We start from the raw sequence: 24271 nt of genomic DNA, 5'->3' as shown, positions 1-24271 counted from the left end.
CTGTCTGGTGGCTGACCTGCCAGTTCTCATGGTTCTGAATGTCTGTCTGGTGGCTGACCTGCCAGTTCTGATGGTTCTGTCTGTCTGGTGGCTGACCTGCCAGTTCTGATGGTTCTGTCTGTCTGGTGGCTGACCTGCCAGTTCTGATGGTTCTGTCTGTCTGGTGGCTGACCTGCCAGTTCTGATGGTTCTGACTGTCTGGTGGCTGACCTGCCAGTTCTGATGGTTCTGACTGTCTGTCTGGTGGCTGACCTGCCAGTTCTGATGGTTCTGTCTGTCTGGTGGCTGACCTGCCAGTTCTCATGGTTCTGAATGTCTGTCTGGTGGCTGACCTGCCAGTTCTGATGGTTCTGTCTGTCTGGTGGCTGACCTGCCAGTTCTGATGGTTCTGTCTGTCTGGTGGCTGACCTGCCAGTTCTGATGGTTCTGTCTGTCTGGTGGCTGACCTGCCAGTTCTGAGCCCCTCACCTCGCTATGAAAGACAACAGTGTTTTTGTTCTCGGGAAGTACGGCAAACTAATCAGTCTCCTCCGTTCCAAAAATATTGAATCTTGGGAGTCGATTCCCAGCGGAATCAAAACGTTGACAAATCAGAAATGGGAGTCGAGGAATCAGTCCTATATGACAATACTTTGAGAAGTTTAAATGAGAAGGAGATGCAGACTTTGTGAGGTGGAGTTGAGGTACAGTAACATTAGTACAGGTGCAATACTTCGCCATGTTGAAAAAGGCACCGTGAGACCTAAACCACGACTGGCCGCAGCACAGCTGCACCGTGAGACCTAAACCACGACTGGCCGCAGCACAGCTGCACCGTGAGACCTAAACCACGACTGGCCGCAGCACAGCTGCATCGTGAGACCTAAACCACGACTGGCCGCAGCACAGCTGCATCGTGAGACCTAAACCACTACTGGCCGCAGCACAGCTGCATCGTGAGACCTAAACCACTACTGGCCGCAGCACAGCTGCATCGTGAGACCTAAACCACTACTGGCCGCAGCACAGCTGCACCGTGAGACCTAAACCACGACTGGCCGCAGCACAGCTGCATCGTGAGACCTAAACCACGACTGGCCGCAGCACAGCTGCATCGTGAGACCTAAACCACGACTGGCCGCAGCACAGCTGCATCGTGAGACCTAAACCACGACTGGCCGCAACACAGCTGCACCGTGAGACCTAAACCACTACTGGCCGCAGCACAGCTGCACCGTGAGACCTAAACCACTACTGGCCGCAGCACAGCTGCATCGTGAGACCTAAACCACTACTGGCCGCAGCACAGCTGCACCGTGAGACCTAAACCACTACTGGCCGCAGCACAGCTGCACCGTGAGACCTAAACCACTACTGGCCGCAGCACAGCTGCACCGTGAGACCTAAACCACTACTGGCCGCAGCACAGCTGCATCGTGAGACCTAAACCACTACTGGCCGCAGCACAGCTGCATCGTGAGACCTAAACCACTACTGGCCGCAGCACAGCTGCATCGTGAGACCTAAACCACTACTGGCCGCAGCACAGCTGCATCGTGAGACCTAAACCACGACTGGCCGCAGCACAGCTGCACCGTGAGACCTAAACCACGACTGGCCGCAGCACAGCTGCACCGTGAGACCTAAACCACGACTGGCCGCAGCACAGCTGCATTGTGAAATCACATGGACATTTTTATTAGCATTTTAAATGGAAAAATGTTTTTTTATTTATCAGTTTGAACTTTATGATTTTTGTTCCATTTGTCACATCCCTATAAGCCACACCAACTCAATGACCTCTACCAGGGAAAGCCTACCACCTGCTGCCACACCATAAAGAAAGCCTATTTGGTTGAGTATCTATAACTGACTCTTCCTTTATGGGCATTCAGAGCCATAGAAAAGACACCTGCGGTAGGTAGTCTGATTACGCTCACAGTTTCCACTCACACTGCTTTCCATAACAGACCAGTAATTGTTCATGAATCATTTGTTAAGACTTTTACCCTGAACTACAGACAGTGAATGGTGTCTGAGGTCACACCACACACAGTGACAGCGACCTAGTAAACACAGTCCACATGGTGGCCAAAGAGGAACACAAGTGTCACAGCCACACTTTGGAAACTAACTTCCACAGTTTCCACAGCCACAGCAGGAAACTAACTTCAGTTGACCTCTACTTTCTACTGTGACTGGGATATTCATACCGTGTGAGGTACCCAGGGTTACTACAGCAAACACATCCAACATCAACTAACAATGAGCTATAGACCTAGCCTAGCCCAGAGAGGCTATAGACCTAGCCTAGCCTACCCCAGAGAGGCTATAGACCTAGCCTAGCCTACCCCAGAGAGGCTATAGACCTAGCCTAGCCTACCCCAGAGAGGCTATAGACCTAGCCTACCCCAGAGAGGCTATAGACCTAGCCTACCCCAGAGAGGCTATAGACCTAGCCTAGCCCAGAGAGGCTATAGACCTAGCCTAGCCCACCCCAGAGAGGCTATAGACCTAGCCTAGCCCACCCCAGAGAGGCTATAGACCTAGCCTAGCCCAGAGAGGCTATAGACCTAGCCTAGCCTACCCCAGAGAGGCTATAGACCTAGCCTAGTCTACCCCAGAGAGGCTATAGACCTAGCCTAGCATACCCCAGAGAGGCTATAGACCTAGCCTAGCCCACCCCAGAGAGGCTATTAGCCTACCCCAGAGAGGCTATTAGCCTACCCCAGAGAGGCTATTAGCCTACCCCAGAGAGGCTATTAGCCTAACCCAGAGAGGCTATTAGCCTACCCCAGAGAGGCTATTAGCCTAACCCAGAGAGGCTATAGACCTAACCTAGCCCAGAGAGGCTATAGACCTAACCTAGCCTAGCCTACCCCAGAGAGGCCATTAGCCTACCCCAGAGAGGCTATAGACCTAACCTACCCCAGAGAGGCTATAGACCTAACCTAGCCTAGCCTACCCCAGAGAGGCCATTAGCCTACCCCAGAGAGGCTATAGACCTAACCTACCCCAGAGAGGCTATAGACCTAACCTAGCCTACCCCAGAGAGGCCATTAGCCTACCCCAGAGAGGCTATAAACCTAACCTAGCCTACCGCAGAGAGGCCATTAGCCTACCCCAGAGAGGCTCTAGACCTAGCCTACCCTAGCGAGGCTCTAGACCTAGCCTACCCTAGCGAGGCTCTAGACCTAGCCTAGATTGAGCTAAGCCTAACCTAGAGGCTATAGAGAGACTATAGACCTAGCCTACCCTTGCTATAGGACTAGCCTAGCGATGCTATAGGACTAGCCTCTATAGGACTACCCTAGCGATGCTATAGGACTAGCCTAGCGATGCTATAGGACTAGCCTAGCGATGATATAGGACTAGCCTCTATAGGACTAGCCTAGCGATGCTATAAGACTAGCCTAGCGATGCTATAGGACTAGCCTCTATAGGACTAGCCTAGCGATGCTATAGAGAGAGCATTAGAACGTATTAGAGGCCACCAAAATAGAGCTTGTTGTGCAAAAATGTGTTACCCTGGGGGAACCTGGCCTCTTTCTATTGGCTGGCTACTCCATGTGCTTGTGAAAAACACTGGTATATCTGCACATCACCAGCAGAGGGAGACCCTTCTGTTATCCATTTTCACATTCAGTCTGTTGATAACAGCAGAGGCCCCACTGGGGAGACCCTTCTGTTATCCATTTTCACATTCAGTCTGTTGATAACAGCAGAGGCCCCACTGGGGAGACCCTTCTGTTATCCATTTTCACATTCAGTCTGTTGATAACAGCAGAGGCCCCACTGGGGAGACCCTTCTGTTATCCACTCTGGAACTTTGATGTGTCCGTAGAGTAGATTATGTTTAACAATATATTGAAAGATTAGAGAAATCCCCCCCTCCCCCTATTTTTTTTTTTTTTAATGTTTATATTTTTAAATATTCATATATTAAATGTGCAGGAAATTGTTATTGAAATCAAAATACTCATTAAAGAGCAAGCAGTAAAGCTTCACCCGACACCAATCTTTACTTTGTAGCAGTTACAGATTAAACATTTCGGAGTCTTAAAAAAGGCCCAGTGCAGTCAAAAATGAGTTTTTCCTGTGTTTACATTTCCTGTGTTTACATTTCCAAATGATACGGCCTCCCCATACATTAGACTTGAGAGGAGATATCACCATGTGGCCTGAACAACAGGTCTTAACTGGCATTATCTCTCTGTATATAGGCCTAGGCTACGTCCCAAATGGCTATGGTCCAAAATAGTGCACTATATAGGGCATGGGTATTCAACTCTGACCCTACGAGGTCCGGAGCCTGGTGGTTTTCTGTTCTACCTGATCATTATTTACACCCACCTGGTGTCCCAGGTCTACATCAGTGACTCAGAGGGGAACAATGAACTAAAGCAGTGGAACTGGCTTGGAGATCCAGAGTTGAGGATATATAGGGATTAGTGCCGTTTGGGACGGGCCCTAGGCCTTAGGACTGGGCGGTAAACTGTGCCATTTGGGACGGGCCCTAGGCCTTAGGGCTGGGCGGTAAACTGTGCCATTTGGGACAGGCCCTAGGCCTTAGGGCTGGGCGGTTAACTGTGCCATTTGGGACAGGCCCTAGGCCTTAGGGCTGGGCGGTAAACTGTGCCATTTGGGACAGGCCCTAGGTAAACTGTAAAAAACATACAACCCCATTCAGATAATACAGCCTCCCCGTTGGTTGCTCCTTGTCGCCTAACTCCTCATTTCACCAACTTCATTTGGTAATTTTGCATTCCGTTACGTAACTCTCAGTCCACTTGCTACACATTGAGCCTCTTCGATTGGTCTACCGGGCACATGTAATAAATACGACATTGAAAAGTTAGCCGTTTTTATAAATTAAGCATTTGAAATGTCATGATATATCCTTCTATGCAACAATGTCACATGGATTCTTATTTTATTTTTTTTTCCATTTAGAAAAAGCCTGTGTTTTAAAATAGTCTCACAAGTATTCGAATATTAAAACGTATGTTTGAATATTGAATATTCTAATAACCATGCAGATCCCTTGAACACAAATGAGTCCAGTTGGTTCCCCAGAATGACCCACACATCTCCTGCGTTAGTGTAACGGCAGCCTTCATCCTCTTCGTCTGAAGAGGAGGTGTAGCAGGGATCGGACCAACACGCGGCGTAGTTTGTGCTCAACATATTTAATTACGAAATAACGTGAACACTTACAACAAAATAACAAAATGTGGCAAACCGATACAGCCCTATCTGGTGCAGAGAAAACACAAAGACAGGAAACAACCACCCACAAAATCCCAACACAAAACAAGCCACCTAAATATGATTCCCAATCAGAGACAACACAAAACACCTGCCTCTGATTGAGAACCATATTAGGCCAAACACATAGAAACAGACAAACTAGACACACAACATAGAATGCCCACCCAGCTCACGTCCTGACCAAACACTAAAACAAGTAAAACACACAAGAACTATGGTCAGAACGTGACAGTTAGAAAGTAGGAGAGAACATGAAACCATTGCTGTGTAAAACCCAGTGATGCTTGGGAAGGAAGACGAACACAGGGTACAACAGCCCAGAGCTCACTGTGTTTGTGAAATAACTAGAGAAGAGATCACTGATATGGCGCCGAGAAAATCTGTTGATTTGTCCGTTTACGTGTTTCCCTCTTTCTTCTTCTTCAGGGTTTCTCTTTCAAAAATCATACTTTTAAAAACAAAATAAAAACAGAATTGGATCTTACAAGTCTTACAACAATACTTAACCCACATCAGGTGACCACTTTTGAGGTCTGGGAAAAAAGAAAAATCAAAGAAATGTAAATTTTGGGGTGTAATTACCCTTCAAGGGCGACTGGATTGATGCAAATAACCATGATATCATTCAGCCAGGCTACTTTGTAGTTTCCTTTAGAAGGTTTTTGGGGGGGAAAAGCATATCCATCTCTACCAGAAGGTTATCATTAGCATCATCGCTAACGGCTACGCACGCACGCACGTACGCACGCACGTACGCACACACACACTCCTGTGCCGTTTCAGAAACGTTTCAGAAAGTTGTAGGAAAATACAGATCACTGATGCATTCTGGGTCATGTGGTATCGATTAACTTGGTCAAATTATAAAATGTTCACGTAAGTTCAATACATTCAGTTGATTCCCTACTAAGTTCAATAGATTTAGTTGATTCCCTACTAAGTTCAATACATTTAGTTGATTCCCTACTAAGTTCAATACATTTAGTTGATTCCCTACATTTAGTTGATTCCCTACTGAGTTCAATACATTCAGTTGATTCCCTACTGAGTTCAATACATTTAGTTGATTCCCTACTGAGTTCAATACATTTAGTTGATTCCCTACTGAGTTCAATACATTTAGTTGATTCCCTACTAACTTCAATACATTTAGTTGATTCCCTACTGAGTTCAATACATTCAGTTGATTCCCTACTGAGTTCAATACATTTAGTTGATTCCCTACTAACTTCAATACATTTAGTTGATTCCCTACTAAGGTCAATACATTCAGTTGATTCCCTACTGAGTTCAATACATTCAGTTGATTCCCTACTAAGGTCAATACATTTAGTTGATTCCCTACTGAGTTCAATACATTTAGTTGATTCCCTACTAAGGTCAATACATTTAGTTGATTCCCTACTAAGTTCAATACATTTAATTGATTTCCTACTAGTTCAATACATTTTTTGAATATTGTTGAATTGTGTTTTAATGTCTGGATTCTGTGGTTCTGTTCGTGTTCTCCACAACAGACTTTCTAGGCCCCTGCTGATAGAGAGGTGCCGATTTGTTGCTCTTTACACAGAACAGCGTGACCCCGGCCATGCTACTTCCCTACGACCTTGTCCGAGAGCAGTTTAACCTCATTATACCACCTTCTAGATGTATTCTCACTCATCAACACGAGGCAGAAACAAAAGAGTGAACGTGTGCCAGGAGATAAAACGTTCGATGGGGACAGATGTTTTCCTCTGGGTCACAATGCAGGAGGACGACAGCTCGTTTCAGCCCCCAAAAACGGCCTCGGAAAACAGTCTATCTTTCAAACGTTTGGGGGGGCCGCTGTCATGCAGTGATATCCTGACTGGCTGAGGCGGTTAGAGAGAGAGAGAGAGGCTGCAGGTGCTTCCTGTGGGGCTGAGGGAAGAGCTAGAGGGGGAGAGGGGGAGGAACTCAGGCTTCCTCTGGCCTGCAGACTGAAGAGGGTGAGCAGCAGACTGAAGAGGGTGAGCTGCAGACTGAAGAGGGTGAGCTGCAGACTGAAGAGGGTGAGCAGCAGACTGAAGAGGGTGAGCAGCAGACTGAAGAGGGTGAGCCACAGAACACAAAGCCTGGCACCATTGTGCTCAACCCCCCCAACTCCCCGGGACACTGGCTGTGCACGACAACGAGACGAACCAACCGCTCTGTCACTGACACCCATGAGCCAGGAGAAGCAAAAAAACAGGGAATAACTAATAGAATGTAAATGTAGACCTGTGGAACTCCCTGCACCGAGTGACCCAGATACAGCCTTGGCTCCTAACTGCGATTTGTGAAAAAGGACCGTTGTGACAAGAGCATGATGCCATTAGCAACACTCTGTCCCAAGTTATCGACGAACTAAATGGGTTTTATAAATTCGGCTCCAGAATCCTGCATCGATGTCCCGATCTTGATTCACAGAAACATTTGACTCCCTCCATTAGGAAATGGAGCTGGAGAACTGACTTCCAGTGGCAGTCTATAGTTCGTCTCACAGAATTCCCTCAAATTAAAAAAAGACTTTATCCACCACAGATCTGTCATTATTCTTTCTTCAAAGACACGAATTGAAACGGTATTGGCTTCACTTAAAACACAGACAAAGCTCACCCTCTATTTGGCAAATCTGACCATAACTCTATCCTCCCGATTCCTGCCTTCAAGCAAAAACAAACAGGAAGTACCAGTGGAACACCGGAAGTGGTCCGATGAAGCCGATACTAAGCTACAGGATTGTTTCGCTAGCACAGACTGGAATATGTCCCGGGATGGCAATGAGAGGTTTACCACATCAGTCACCGGCTTCATTAATAAGTGCATCAACGACGTAGTCCCCACAGTGACCGTACGTACATATCCCAACCAGAAGCCATGGATTATGGGCAACATCCGCACTGAGCTAAAGGCTAGTGTTCCGCGTTTAAGGAGCGCGGCCACTTATGAGAAATCCCGCTACGACCTCCGAAGAGCCATCAAACAGGCAAAGCTTCAAAACAGGACTAAGATCGAATCCTACTTCGCCGGCTCTGACGCTCATCGGATGTGGCAGGGCTTGCAAACTATCACAGATTACAAAGGGAAACACAGTCGCAAGCTGCTCAGTGACACGAAAATACCAGACGAGCTAAATGCCTTCTATGCTCACTACGAGGCAAGCAACACTGAACCATGCGTGAGAGTACAAGCTGTTCTGGATGACTGTGTGATCATGCTCTCCATAGCCGATGTAAGACCTGTAAAACAGGTTAACAATCCCAAGGCCGCAGGGCCAGACGGAATACCAGGACACATACTCAGAGCATGCGCTGACCAGCTGGCAAGTGCTATCACTGACATTTTCAATCTCTCCCTGACCCACTGTAATACCTACATGTTTCCAGCAGAACACCATAGTCCCCTGCGCCTAATAATGCCAAGGTAACCTGTCTAAATGACTATCGCCCAATAGCATCTGTTAGCCATGAAAAGTTTTGAAAGGCTGGTCATAGGCAGATATCAACACCATCATCCCAGACACCCTAGACCCACTCCAATTCGCATACCACCCCAACAGATGATGAACTCTTTATTGCACCACAAAATGTCTCCTAGACAAGAAGAACACCTGACGTGAGAACGCTGTTAATTGACTAATATCTCAACACCATAGTGACGAGCTTGGAGGGCACTAAGCTAAGAACCCTGTGACTGAACCCTCTGCAACTGGATCCTGGACTTCCTGACGGGCCGCTCCCAGGTGGTGAGGGTAAGCAACAACACATCCGCCACGCTGACCCTGAACACGGGGGCCCCTCAGGGGCGCGTGCTCAGTCCCCTCCTATACTCCCTGTTCACCCACGACTGAGTGGACGCGCACAACTCCAACACCATCATTAAGTTTACTGACAACACAACGGTGGTAGGCCTGATCATCCGACAATGAGACCGCCTATAGGGAGGAAGTCAGAGACCTGGCAGTGTGGTGCTAGGACAACAACCTCTCCCCTCAACTTCAGCAAGACAAAGGAGCTGATTGTGGACTACAGGAAACGGAGGGCCGAGCACGCCCCCATTCACATCGACGGGGCTGTAGTGGAGTGGGTCGAGGGCTTCAAGGTCCTTGGTGTATGGTCCACAAACACCAACACAGTCTCGAAGAGGGAACGACAACGCCTCTTTCCTCTCAGGGAGGTAGAAAAGATTTGGGATGGTCCCACAGATCCTCAAAACGTTCTACAGCTACACCATTGAGAGAATCTCGACTGGCTGCATCACCGCCTGGTATAGCAACTGGCATCCAGCCGCAGAGGGTAGTGTGTACCGCCCAGTACGTCACTGGGGACGAGCTCCCTGCCATCCAGGACCTCTATACCAGACAGTGTCAGAGGGTAGTGCGTACCGCCCAGTACACCACTGGGGACGAGCTCCCTGCCATCCAGGACCTCTATACCAGACAGTGTCAGAGGGTAGTGCGTACCGCCCAGTACACCACTGGCGACGAGCTCCCTGCCATCCAGGACCTCTATACCAGACAGTGTCAGAGGCAGGCCCTAAAGATTGGCATCTCTCTGCTACCGCATGGCAAGGGTTAACAATGCACCAAGTCTAGAACCAACAGGACGGTGAACAGCTTAAACCAGAAGAACGCTAAATAGTTAGTTAAATAGTTAACCGGACTATCTGCATTGACCCTTTTGACTCATCACATACGCTGCTGCAACTGTTAATGATCTATCCTGTTGCTTATTCACTTATCGACTTCAATTACCTGTAGCCCTGCACATGGTACTGGTACAGGTAGCCTAGTGGTTAGAGCATTGGGCCAGTAACCCAAAGGTTGCTGGATCGAATCCCCAAGCTGACAAGGTAAAAATCTGTTGTTCTGCCCATGAGCCGAAGACGTGGATGTCGATTTCAGGCAGCCTCCACCACCTCTCTGATTCAGAGGGGTTAAACGCAGAAGACTCATTAAGGCAGCCTCCACCACCTCTCTGATTCAGAGGGGTTAAACGCAGAAGACTCATTAAGGCAGCCTCCACCACCTCTCTGATTCAGAGGGGTTAAACGCAGAAGACTCATTAAGGCAGCCTCCACCACCTCTCTGATTCAGAGGGGTTAAACGCAGAAGACTCATTAAGGCAGCCTCCACCACCTCTCTGATTCAGAGGGGTTAAACGCAGAAGACTCATTAAGGCAGCCTCCACCACCTCTCTGATTCAGAGGGGTGTTTCATTAACCCGTCTGTCTGTGGCCGGGTGTTTTCACTAACCCGTCTGTCTGTGGCCGGGTGTTTCACTAACCCGTCTGTCTGTGGCCGGGTGTTTTCACTAACCCGTCTGTCTGTGGCCGGGTGTTTTCACTAACCCGTCTGTCTGTGGCCGGGTGTTTTCACTAACCCGTCTGTCTGTGGCCGGGTGTTTCACTAACTATATAGCCAAGTTATTACCTCGTACCCCTGCACATGGACTTGGTACTGGTACCCTGTCTATAGCCAAGTTATTACCTCATACCCCTGCACATGGACTTGGTACTGGTACCCTGTCTATAGCCAAGTTATTACCTCGTACCCCTGCACATGGACTTGGTACTGGTACCCTGTCTATAGCCAAGTTATTACCTCGTAGCCCTGCACATGGACTTGGTACTGGTACCCTGTCTATAGCCAAGTTATTACCTCGTACCCCTGCACATGGACTTGGTACTGGTACCCTGTCTATAGCCAAGTTATTACCTCGTACCCCTGCACATGGACTTGGTACTGGTACCCTGTCTATAGCCAAGTTATTACCTCGTACCCCTGCACATGGACTTGGTACTGGTACCCTGTCTATAGCCAAGTTATTACCTCGTACCCCTGCACATGGACTTGGTACTGGTACCCTGTCTATAGCCAAGTTATTACCTCGTACCCCTGCACATGGACTTGGTACTGGTACCCTGTCTATAGCCAAGTTATTACCTCGTACCCCTGCACATGGACTTGGTACTGGTACCCTGTCTATAGCCAAGTTATTACCTCGTAGCCCTGCACATGGACTTGGTACTGGTACCCTGTCTATAGCCAAGTTATTACCTCGTAGCCCTGCACATGGACTTGGTACTGGTACCCTGTCTATAGCCAAGTTATTACCTCGTACCCCTGCACATGGACTTGGTACTGGTACCCTGTCTATAGCCAAGTTATTACCTCGTACCCCTGCACATGGACTTGGTACTGGTACCCTGTCTATAGCCAAGTTATTACCTCGTACCCCTGCACATGGACTTGGTACTGGTACCCTGTCTATAGCCAAGTTATTACCTCGTACCCCTGCACATGGACTTGGTACCGGTACCCTGTCTATAGCCAAGTTATTACCTCGTACCCCTGCACATGGACTTGGTACCGGTACCCTGTCTATAGCCAAGTTATTACCTCGTACCCCTGCACATGGACTTGGTACCGGTACCCTGTCTATAGCCAAGTTATTACCTCGTACCCCTGCACATGGACTTGGTACTGGTACCCTGTCTATAGCCAAGTTATTACCTCGTACCCCTGCACATGGACTTGGTACCGGTACCCTGTCTATAGCCAAGTTATTACCTCGTACCCCTGCACATGGACTTGGTACCGGTACCCTGTCTATAGCCAAGTTATTACCTCGTACCCCTGCACATGGACTTGGTACCGGTACCCTGTCTATAGCCAAGTTATTACTTCGTACCCCTGCACATGGACTTGGTACTGGTACCCTGTCTATAGCCAAGTTATTACCTCGTACCCCTGCACATGGACTTGGTACTGGTACCCTGTCTATAGCCAAGTTATTACCTCGTACCCCTGCACATGGACTTGGTACTGGTACCCTGTCTATAGCCAAGTTATTACCTCGTACCCCTGCACATGGACTTGGTACTGGTACCCTGTCTATAGCCAAGTTATTACCTCGTAGCCCTGCACATGGACTTGGTACTGGTACCCTGTCTATAGCCAAGTTATTACCTCGTACCCCTGCACATGGACTTGGTACTGGTACCCTGTCTATAGCCAAGTTATTACCTCGTACCCCTGCACATGGACTTGGTACTGGTACCCTGTCTATAGCCAAGTTATTACCTCGTACCCCTGCACATGGACTTGGTACCGGTACCCTGTCTATAGCCAAGTTATTACCTCGTACCCCTGCACATGGACTTGGTACCGGTACCCTGTCTATAGCCAAGTTATTACCTCGTACCCCTGCACATGGACTTGGTACCGGTACCCTGTCTATAGCCAAGTTATTACCTCGTACCCCTGCACATGGACTTGGTACTGGTACCCTGTCTATAGCCAAGTTATTACCTCGTACCCCTGCACATGGACTTGGTACTGGTACCCTGTCTATAGCCAAGTTATTACCTCGTACCCCTGCACATGGACTTGGTACTGGTACCCTGTCTATAGCCAAGTTATTACCTCGTACCCCTGCACATGGACTTGGTACTGGTACCCTGTCTATAGCCAAGTTATTACCTCGTAGCCCTGCACATGGACTTGGTACCGGTACCCTGTCTATAGCCAAGTTATTACCTCGTAGCCCTGCACATGGACTTGGTACCGGTACCCTGTCTATAGCCAAGTTATTACCTCGTACCCCTGCACATGGACTTGGTACCGGTACCCTGTCTATAGCCAAGTTATTACCTCGTACCCCTGCACATGGACTTGGTACTGGTACCCTGTCTATAGCCAAGTTATTACCTCGTACCCCTGCACATGGACTTGGTACTGGTACCCTGTCTATAGCCAAGTTATTACCTCGTACCCCTGCACATGGACTTGGTACTGGTACCCTGTCTATAGCCAAGTTATTACCTCATACCCCTGCACATGGACTTGGTACTGGTACCCTGTCTATAGCCAAGTTATTACCTCGTACCCCTGCACATGGACTTGGTACTGGTACCCTGTCTATAGCCAAGTTATTACCTCGTAGCCCTGCACATGGACTTGGTACTGGTACCCTGTCTATAGCCAAGTTATTACCTCGTACCCCTGCACATGGACTTGGTACCGGTACCCTGTCTATAGCCAAGTTATTACCTCGTAGCCCTGCACATGGACTTGGTACTGGTACCCTGTCTATAGCCAAGTTATTACCTCGTACCCCTGCACATGGACTTGGTACTGGTACCCTGTCTATAGCCAAGTTATTACCTCGTACCCCTGCACATGGACTTGGTACCGGTACCCTGTCTATAGCCAAGTTATTACCTCGTACCCCTGCACATGGACTTGGTACTGGTACCCTGTCTATAGCCAAGTTATTACTTCGTACCCCTGCACATGGACTTGGTACTGGTACCCTGTCTATAGCCAAGTTATTACCTCGTACCCCTGCACATGGACTTGGTACTGGTACCCTGTCTATAGCCAAGTTATTACCTCGTACCCCTGCACATGGACTTGGTACTGGTACCCTGTCTATAGCCAAGTTATTACCTCGTACCCCTGCACATGGACTTGGTACTGGTACCCTGTCTATAGCCAAGTTATTACCTCGTAGCCCTGCACATGGACTTGGTACTGGTACCCTGTCTATAGCCAAGTTATTACCTCGTACCCCTGCACATGGACTTGGTACTGGTACCCTGTCTATAGCCAAGTTATTACCTCGTACCCCTGCACATGGACTTGGTACTGGTACCCTGTCTATAGCCAAGTTATTACCTCGTACCCCTGCACATGGACTTGGTACCGGTACCCTGTCTATAGCCAAGTTATTACCTCGTACCCCTGCACATGGACTTGGTACCGGTACCCTGTCTATAGCCAAGTTATTACCTCGTACCCCTGCACATGGACTTGGTACTGGTACCCTGTCTATAGCCAAGTTATTACCTCGTACCCCTGCACATGGACTTGGTACTGGTACCCTGTCTATAGCCAAGTTATTACCTCGTACCCCTGCACATGGACTTGGTACTGGTACCCTGTCTATAGCCAAGTTATTACCTCGTACCCCTGCACATGGACTTGGTACTGGTACCCTGTCTATAGCCAAGTTATTACCTCGTACCCCTGCACATGGACTTGGTACTGGTACCCTGTCTATAGCCAAGTTATTACCTCGTAGCCCTGCACATGGACTTGGTACTGGTACCCTGTCTATAGCCAAGTTATTACCTCGTAGCCCTGCACATGGACTTGGTACCGGTACCCTGTCTATAGCCAAGTTATTACCTCGTACCCCTGCACATGGACTTGGTACCGGTACCCTGTCTATAGCCAAGTTATTACCTCGTACCCCTGCACATGGACTTGGTACTGGTACCCTGTCTATAGCCAAGTTATTACCTCGTACCCCTGCACATGGACTTGGTACTGGTACCCTGTCTATAGCCAAGTTATTACCTCGTACCCCTGCACATGGACTTGGTACTGGTACCCTGTCTATAGCCAAGTTATTACCTCATACCCCTGCACATGGACTTGGTACTGGTACCCTGTCTATAGCCAAGTTATTACCTCGTACCCCTGCACATGGACTTGGTACTGGTACCCTGTCTATAGCCAAGTTATTACCTCGTAGCCCTGCACATGGACTTGGTACTGGTACCCTGTCTATAGCCAAGTTATTACCTCGTACCCCTGCACATGGACTTGGTACCGGTACCCTGTCTATAGCCAAGTTATTACCTCGTAGCCCTGCACATGGACTTGGTACTGGTACCCTGTCTATAGCCAAGTTATTACCTCGTACCCCTGCACATGGACTTGGTACTGGTACCCTGTCTATAGCCAAGTTATTACCTCGTACCCCTGCACATGGACTTGGTACTGGTACCCTGTCTATAGCCAAGTTATTACCTCGTAGCCCTGCACATGGACTTGGTACCGGTACCCTGTCTATAGCCAAGTTATTACCTCGTAGCCCTGCACATGGACTTGGTACCGGTACCCTGTCTATAGCCAAGTTATTACCTCATACCCCTGCACATGGACTTGGTACCGGTACCCTGTCTATAGCCAAGTTATTACCTCGTACCCCTGCACATGGACTTGGTACCGGTACCCTGTCTATAGCCAAGTTATTACCTCGTACCCCTGCACATGGACTTGGTACCGGTACCCTGTCTATAGCCAAGTTATTACCTCGTACCCCTGCACATGGACTTGGTACTGGTACCCTGTCTATAGCCAAGTTATTACCTCGTAGCCCTGCACATGGACTTGGTACTGGTACCCTGTCTATAGCCAAGTTATTACCTCGTACCCCTGCACATGGACTTGGTACTGGTACCCTGTCTATAGCCAAGTTGTCGTTACTCATTTTGTATTTATGACTTTTATTATAAAACTTATTTATTTCTCTATGGTCTTTCTCTGGATGAGCCAGTCAGTCAGCATTTCACTGTTAGTCTACACCTGTTGTTTACCAAGCATGTGACACAATCTGAATGTGTTAATGGGTCCATTTAGATGGAAAGGCCTGTAATCGTCCTCTACAAACACACACCGGTCTGCCCTAGACAGCCTATGCAAATTACAAAACCGCCAGAACTAACCAAAATAATACAATGACGTTCGTTTTGGGCTCTAAAATGTGTTTATTGTGATCAAGTTCGATCCCCGTGATCAATTATTTTAAAGTTGGCTACAAATAGACATTTAAATAGCAATCCATTCTGACTACTAAATATCTAATTAAATATCGATCCATTCTGACTGCTACATATCTATTTAAATAGTGATCCATTCTAACTGCTACATATTTATTTAAATAGTGATCCATTCTAACTGCTACATATCTATTTAAATAGTGATCCATTCTAACTGCTACATATCTATTTAAATAGTGATCCATTCTAACTGCTACATATCTATTTAAATAGTGATCCATTCTAACTACTACATATCTATTTAAATAGTGATCCATTCTGACTGCTACATATCTATTTAAATAGTGATCCATTCTAACTGCTACATATCTATTTAAATAGTGATCCATTCTAACTGCTACATATCTATTTAAATAGTGATCCATTCTAACTGCTACATATCTATTTAAATAGTGATCCATTCTGACTGCTACATATCTATTTAAATAGTGATCCATTCTAACTGCTACATATCTATTTAAATAGTGATCCATTCTAACTGCTACATATCTATTTAAATAGTGATCCATTCTAACTGCTACATATCTATTTAAATAGTGATCCATTCTAACTGCTACATATCTATTTAAATAGTGATCCATTCTAACTGCTACATATCTATTTAAATAGTGATCCATTCTAACTGCTACATATCTATTTAAATAGTGATCCATTCTAACTGCTACATATCTATTTAAATAGTGATCCATTCTGACTGCTACATATCTATTTAAATAGTGATCCATTCTAACTGCTACATATCTATTTAAATAGTGATCCATTCTAACTGCTACATATCTATTTAAATAGTGATCCATTCTGACTGCTACATATCTATTTAAGAGGGTGATCCATTCTAACTGCTACATATCTATTTAAATAGTGATCCATTCTGACAGTTGCCTTCACACAGGACCACGTGCTGAGACAGACCAAATCACAGGCCGGCAGGCTACGAGGAGGCTCCCGGTTGGCTCTCTCAGGAAGGATAAGAACAACTACATCGACCATGATCCTTAGTGTTTTTTTGGTGCTATTCAGCCAAATTCAGCAACATGGCTTCAAATTCAAATAGTTCCGGCTTCATGCGCCATCGGGAGTTTTCCATAGGAACACGTGGATGACATCAGAGCTATCACCATCTACTGGTTTAATGTCTATGCCACCCACCCTGCCAGCGCCACAGTCCAGCCCCCAGCCCTCCTGCCAGCGCCACAGTCCAGCCCCCAGCCCTCCTGCCAGCGCCACAATCCACCCACCCTGCCAGCGCCACAATCCAGCCCCCAGCCACCCTGCCGGCGCCACAGTCCAGCCCCCAGCCACCCTGCCAGCGCCACAATCCACCCACCCTGCCAGCGCCACAATCCAGCCCCCAGCCACCCTGCCGGCGCCACAGTCCAGCCCCCAGCCCCCCTGCCGGCGCCACAGTCCAGCCCCCCGGCGCCACAGTCCAGCCCCCCTGCCGGCGCCACAGTCCAGCCCCCCGGCGCCACAGTCCAGCCCCCCTGCCGGCGCCACAGTCCAGCCCCCCGGCGCCACAGTCCAGCCCCCCAGCACCACAGTCCAGCCCCCCAGCACCACAGTCCAGCCCTCCAGCCCTCCAGTCAGCACCACAGTCCAGTCCCCCAGCACCACAGTCCAGCCCCCCAGCACCACAGTCCAGCCCTCCAGCCCTCCAGCCAGCACCACAGTCCAGCCCTATTCCCTATATAGTGCACCACGTTAGACCAGAGCCCTATTCCCTACATAGTGCACTACTTTAGATCAGAGCCCTATTCCCTACATAGTGCACTACTTTAGACCAGAGCCCTATTCCCTACATAGTGCACTACTTTAGACCAGAGCCCTATGGATCCTAGTGCACTGCATAGGGGGTCATTTGGAAAGCAGATCAGGATGGACTGAGGAAGTCTGATAACCAAAGGACGACTGACCGATTCAAACAGACGACAGGCAGGATGGACAAAACAATGAGCCCTGATGTTGTTGGCACTGGACACCACACACACACACACACACACACACACACACACACACACACACACACACACACACACACACACACACACACACACACACACACACACACACATCAATAAGAGGAAGACTGAAGGTTAACTTCCTAACGATATGAACACACCTCGTTTGCCCTTTGAACTGAAAATCATTAACACACTTTTCAGTCACTACTGCAATGTTTCCCAGTTGTAATGGTCACATGACCCAGTACAGTGAAATGCCTTTCTGGCCAACTCAATGTATTGCACAGTGCAGGTCTAAAGCAGGATTGTTAAGCTCCCAATGCCATGATGAACCTAGTCTAAAGGATGTATTATGGACCGGTGTTAACAGTGAACTGACACGCAACTAGGAAGTAGTCTAACCTCTGTACCTCAGAGACAATACAATATCCAGGCTGAAACTGGCTGAACAAGGAAACATACCTGTCATAGTTTTGACAGAAGCAGCAATGATGGAGTAGATAGATAAGTGGCCCCAGGCCATAACAGGCATGTGAGGCCATAACAGGCCATAACAGGCATGTGAGGCCATAACAGGCCATAACAGGCATGTGAGGCCATAACAGGCCATAACAGGCATGTAAGGCCATAACAGGCCATAACAGGCCATAACAGGCCATAACAGGTCATAACAGGCCATAACAGACTATAACAGGCATGTACGTCCATAACAGGCCATAACAGGCCATAACAGGCATGTAAGGCCATAACAGGCCATAACAGGCCATAACGGAGCCATAACAGGCCATAACGGAGCCATAACAGGCCATAACAGACTATAACAGGCCATAACAGGCATGTAAGGCCATAACAGGCCATAACAGGCATGTGAGGCCATAACAGGCCATAACAGGCATGTAAGGCCATAACAGGCCATAACAGGCCATAACAGGTCATAACAGGCCATAACAGACTATAACAGGCATGTACGGCCATAACAGGCCATAACAGGCCATAACAGGCATGTAAGGCCATAACAGGCCATAACAGGCCATAACAGGCCATAACAGGCCATAACAGGCCATAACGGAGCCATAACAGGCCATAACAGGCCATAACGGAGCCATAACAGGCCATAACAGGCCATAACGGAGCCATAACAGGCCATAACGGAGCCATAACAGGCCATAACAGGCCATAACGGAGCCATAACGGAGCCATAACAGGCCATAACAGGTCATAACAGGCCATAACGGGGCCATAACAGGTCATAACAGGCCAAGCAATTGATTATGACTCTCAGTTCCATTACATGACATAAGAGTTTTCTGTACGGGGGAGTTTTGCAAAGAGCTCCGACTCTCAGTCTGCACGTATCACTTGCAGTACGGTTTTGGAAGCATATGGACTATCCACATCTGCAAGAAATAATAATAATATATTTTTTTTAAAGGTTAAATTCATAAACACCTTTTTAGGGTTAGCGTTCCCACACAGTCATATCTCCATGTTACAGCGCGTGCTTACGGAGAACAGATGGAAGACAGACTACCTGTGCTAATTAGCCATCTGCTTCTCCTAATGTAACAGTATAACTTTAGTCCGTCCCCTCGCCCCGACCTCGGGCGCGAACCAGGGACCCTCTGCACACATCAACAACAGTCACCCACGAAGCGTCGTTACCCATCGCTCCACAAAAGCCACGGCCCTTGCAGAGCAAAGGGAACCACTACTTCAAGGTTTCAGAGCAAGTGACGTAACTGATTGAAACGCTATTAGCACGTACCCGCTAACTAGCTAGCCATTTCACATCCGTTACACTAACACCTGTGTGTACACGGAAGACACGGACCCCAACAAATGTGTTATCACTGACAAATACTGTCGACTGCAAAAACTGTGTTAAAACCAGTTTGTGAAATGAGTTTGATTGTGATATTAAAGTAGAGGAATTTATGTTTCTAGAACCATACCATCATTTGAGAATCAAGTCACCTTTAGATGGGAGTATTTGGCTGTTTTGGCTTCCAGAACCAATTATCTCTTAAAACAGAACATGTCAGATCCTTGGACTATATGGAGTAAAGTTAGGCCCCTTATTGGTCTATAACAGGCCCCTCTCCCCTCTGGTTGGCTGGTATGGACTATATGGAGTAAAGTTAGGCTCCTTATTGGTCTATAACAGGCCACTCTCCCCTCTGGTTGGCTGGTATGGACTATATGGAGTAAAGTTAGGCTCCTTATTGGTCTATAACAGGCCACTCTCCCCTCTGGTTGGCTGGTATGGACTATATGGAGTAAAGTTAGGCTCCTTATTGGTCTATAACAGGCCACTCTCCCCTCTGGCTGGCTGGTATGCTGCTGGCGGGCTTTATTTCTGTTCTGGAGGGGAATGGAGTGGTGTCATTTATTCAAATCCACCCCATGCTACAATACACTGTATTTGGCCCCAGCTGTTTTTGATGTGGAGTATCTAGTTAGTCATGGCTAACTAGTAGCTAACTATATTAGGATCCTTTTCTGCTGAATAGACAGCTAGCCGATGACTTGATTGCATTATGGATTGCAAGCTAACGTTAGCTAGCTACATAGCTAATGATAAATATAGCTATGGCTGCAACGTTGGCTAGCTACATAGCTAATGATAAATATAACTATGCTGCAACGTTAACTAGTTACTTAGTTAATGATAAATATTGCTATGGATGTAACGTTAGCTAGCTAGTTAATGATACATTTAGCTACGGCTGTAAGGTTAGTTATGTGAGTAATACGTGCCCCAGTTTGTTTACTAGCTATTTACCAAGCTAACTATACAGTAACCTGACAACGGTGGTGACGTTTTAAGACCACATTCATATAAACAAGACTCCTTATTATCAAATGAAGCTAGTTAGTGGCGTGCTAATACAACTAACTAGCTAACCTGCTAGCTGGCCAACTAGCTAGCTAACAACCTTGGGTATAACGAGCCACACCCACTTATTGATATTTACAGTTGTGACATGTCACCCAACCCGACATTACAACCCTCATATAAACGTTACAACACATGACATATGAACACGATGCTTGACGTGTAAACACCGGGTTGCCTAAAGCTAGCCGACCCTTCTCACAGTGGCATAGGAACAACGGTCTGTAAGATATGTAGCTAACTAACGTTAGCTGGCTTGGAATTGGATGCTAACAAAAGGTCTTTCAATGTACTGTTCTACCTCACCACCAACGATGAGATAATAAAATATATATTTTAAAGAAAATGTATTTCCGTACCGAAGTGTCGGACCGACACAAGCGGTGTCGGTGCTCTCGATTTCTTGCAAAATACGTTCGTGCTCGGTTATACACTCCACGGATTCATTTTCCGCCATGTTGCTGGTAATCACAGTGTCGAGCGGTGACGGTGCCACTGCGGGGAAACGGGTCAGTACCGGACTCGGTCGATAAGGGGCGTAACGATACCTGTGTGTGATGTCGTAGTGACATGTTTACCCTGCTAATATCCTACCCATCAGTGTAAAATCTGACTTATTCATCTATACAGTTAACTGACCTTAGATCAGTAGAGGGGGATCTATGAATGAATAGTCCCTACTTATAAAATTGCTATTAATAGTAACAGAATGAGCACCACCACCAAATAGCATTCTGTCCATGCTACATCTCATTTAAAACTGCACTGCCATTGTTAAATTACAAAAGTACCGTAGCTATTTGTACAGATAATTGTTTCATGGTGAGATTAAAAACAAATTGATTATAATCACAATTAGCTATTATGAATAGATGAAAATGTTTTACATTTGACAAATTAATCTGTTCTACAATAGTTTTCCCCCCTTTTTTTTATCCATATTTGGATTAAATTGTAAGTACCTTAAGGTGGTTCCCAGGGGCAAATCCACTGATTCAAGTTCAGCAAAAACATTTCCAAAGCCCTTCTCATCATCTCTACCGTCATCTTCAGGAATAGCTGGTAAAGGTTTCTCCGCTCTATCGCTGGACATTTCACAATGTCTAGCTTTGTGGAGAGAGTGATGGAAGATTTGTGCCAGTAGGATATAGCTTTGGAGAGTTCCTGGTCACACACACCTACCGGGGTCAATCAGACTGTCAGCAGAAGAAACGCAACGGAGGGGAAAAAGTCAACCTTGTGATCCGAGGAACTTTGAATCCAACAAAACAGATTTAATTGCTTTTTTAGTTAAATAGTGTCACGAATAACCTCATTCAACATGGAATGTTTGTAGTCGACTTTCAATGGGGTTTTGGACAACACTCCTTCATAAATACCTTTTAATATATTTAGTTGAACTTGTTACACTTTAGACCACGTGTCAAACTCATTCCACAGAGGGCCAAGTGTCCTCCCTAGTACTTGATTGATTAATTAAGGTCACTAATTAGTAAGGAACTCCCCTTCACCTGGTTGTCTAGGTCTCAGTAAGGAACACCCCTCACCTGGTTGTCTTGGTCTCAGTAAGGAACACCCCTCACCTGGTTGTCTAGGTCTCAGTAAGGAACACACCTCACCTGGTTGTCTTGGTCTCAGTAAGGAACACCCCTCACCTGGTTGTCTAGGTCTCAATTGAAAGGAAAAACCCCAAACCCTACAGACACCAGGCCCTGCATGGAGGGAGTTTGACGCCCTGTGTTCTATAGTATTATTTTATTTGGTAGATGCTTTGAGAAATAAAATAACATCATATAAAGACTGGCTTACTAATTGTCATTATTATTTCTGATTAAATTCCTACAATTGTTGTTGTTACCCAATATAACTTATAAACAATCATCTTTCCCAGCCACAAAATGGATTGTCCCATTAGTGGTTGGTTGGGTTTTAGTATTGGACAGAGACTTCTTTAAACAACAAAAGCCCTGACTAGAGGTTTCCTTATTGCTCTGGCAAAAACAAGAAGTTGGCCTGATGATTGCAGCAACAGCTCAGAGCAGGAAACGCCGTCTGGTGTCCCAAATGGTACCCTATTCCCTATAGACTGCACTACTTGATCAGGGCCTAAAAAGAGGTCTCTGGTTAAAACTAGTGCACTATATAGGGGAATAGGGTGGCACTTGGGACGCAAACACTGTCTGAGGGACAGGAACAGGCGGCTGCTGTATTGTTCCAACGCTGTAGAGAGACACTGTTTTGCTGACATCTCTGTCCAAGGCTCGTTTATCAGCCAGATCCAGTGTCACTGATCTTACATCATACAACACTCTGAGCACCGGCGGTTGGTGGCACCTTAAATGGGGAGGACGGGCTCGTGGTAATGGCTGGAGCGGAATCATTGGAACGGTATCAAATCCATCAAACACATGATTGCTAATGACTTAAATGTAATGTAAAAAATGTAATTCCATTTGATTCCATTCCAAATCAGATGTTATTGGTCACATACACATGGTTATCAGATGTTATTGGTCACATACACATGGTTATCAGATGTTATTGGTCACATACACATGGTTATCAGATGTTATTGGTCACATACACATGGTTATCAGATGTTATTGGTCACATACACATGGTTATCAGATGTTATTGGTCACATACACATGGTTATCAGATGTTATTGGTCACATACACATGGTTATCAGATGTTATTGGTCACATACACATGGTTATCAGATGTTATTGGTCACATGGTTAGCAGATGTTATTGGTCACATGGTTAGCAGATGTTATTGGTCACATGGTTATCAGATGTTATTGGTCACATGGTTAGCAGATGTTATTGGTCACATGGTTATCAGATGTTATTGGTCACATGGTTAGCAGATGTTATTGGTCACATGGTTAGCAGATGTTATTGACCGATAGAGACCTGGCCCAGCGCTGGAATCCTGATCCAGCCTCCCCTGACCCTGACCGATAGAGACCTGGCCCAGCGCTGGAGTCCTGATCCAGCCTCCCCTGACCCTGACCGATAGAGACCTGGCCCAGCGCTGGAGTCCTGATCCGGCCTCCCCTGACCCTGACCGATAGAGACCTGGCCCAGCGCTGTCCTCCCCTCAGCAGCCTCCCCTGACCGATAGAGACCTGGCCCAGCTCTGTCCTCCCTCAGCAGCCTCCACTGACCCTGACCGATAGAGACCTGGCCCAGCGCTGTCCTCCCCTCAGCAGCCTCCCCTGACCCTGACCGATAGAGACCTGGCCCAGCGCTGTCCTCCCCTCAGCAGCCTCCACTGACCCTGACCGATAGAGACCTGGCCCAGCGCTGTCCTCCCCTCAGCAGCCTCCACTGACCCTGACCGATAGAGACCTGGCCCAGCGCTGTCCTCCCCTCAGCAGCCTCCCCTGACCCTGACCGATAGAGACCTGGCCCAGCGCTGTCCTCCCCTCAGCAGCCTCCCCTGACCCTGACCGATAGAGACCTGGCCCAGCGCTGTCCTCCCCTCAGCAGCCTCCCCTGACCGATAGAGACCTGGCCCAGCTC

The 24271-nt window shown here is 47.3% G+C and overlaps 1 protein-coding gene across 2 annotated transcripts in view; it reads right to left on the bottom strand.

Annotated features, from left to right (window-relative positions):
- Positions 1 to 21207, bottom strand: part of LOC129865232 (exocyst complex component 6-like) — a 103441-nt gene extending 82234 nt beyond the window's left edge. For both annotated transcript variants that reach the window (XM_055937841.1, XM_055937851.1), the window contains exon 1: positions 21102 to 21207. In XM_055937841.1, the coding sequence (XP_055793816.1) occupies positions 21102 to 21199 (98 nt within the window). In that variant the 5' untranslated portion in view covers positions 21200 to 21207. The remainder of the gene's footprint in view (positions 1 to 21101) is intronic.
- Between the last annotated feature and the right edge of the window lie 3064 nt (positions 21208 to 24271).

The sequence above is a fragment of the Salvelinus fontinalis genome, chromosome 1 (assembly GCF_029448725.1).
Source record: "Salvelinus fontinalis isolate EN_2023a chromosome 1, ASM2944872v1, whole genome shotgun sequence".
NCBI classification, from domain to species: Eukaryota; Metazoa; Chordata; class Actinopteri; order Salmoniformes; family Salmonidae; genus Salvelinus; species Salvelinus fontinalis.
Note: the sequence above shows the minus strand (reverse complement) of the source record. Positions and strands in the feature narration are given on the sequence as shown.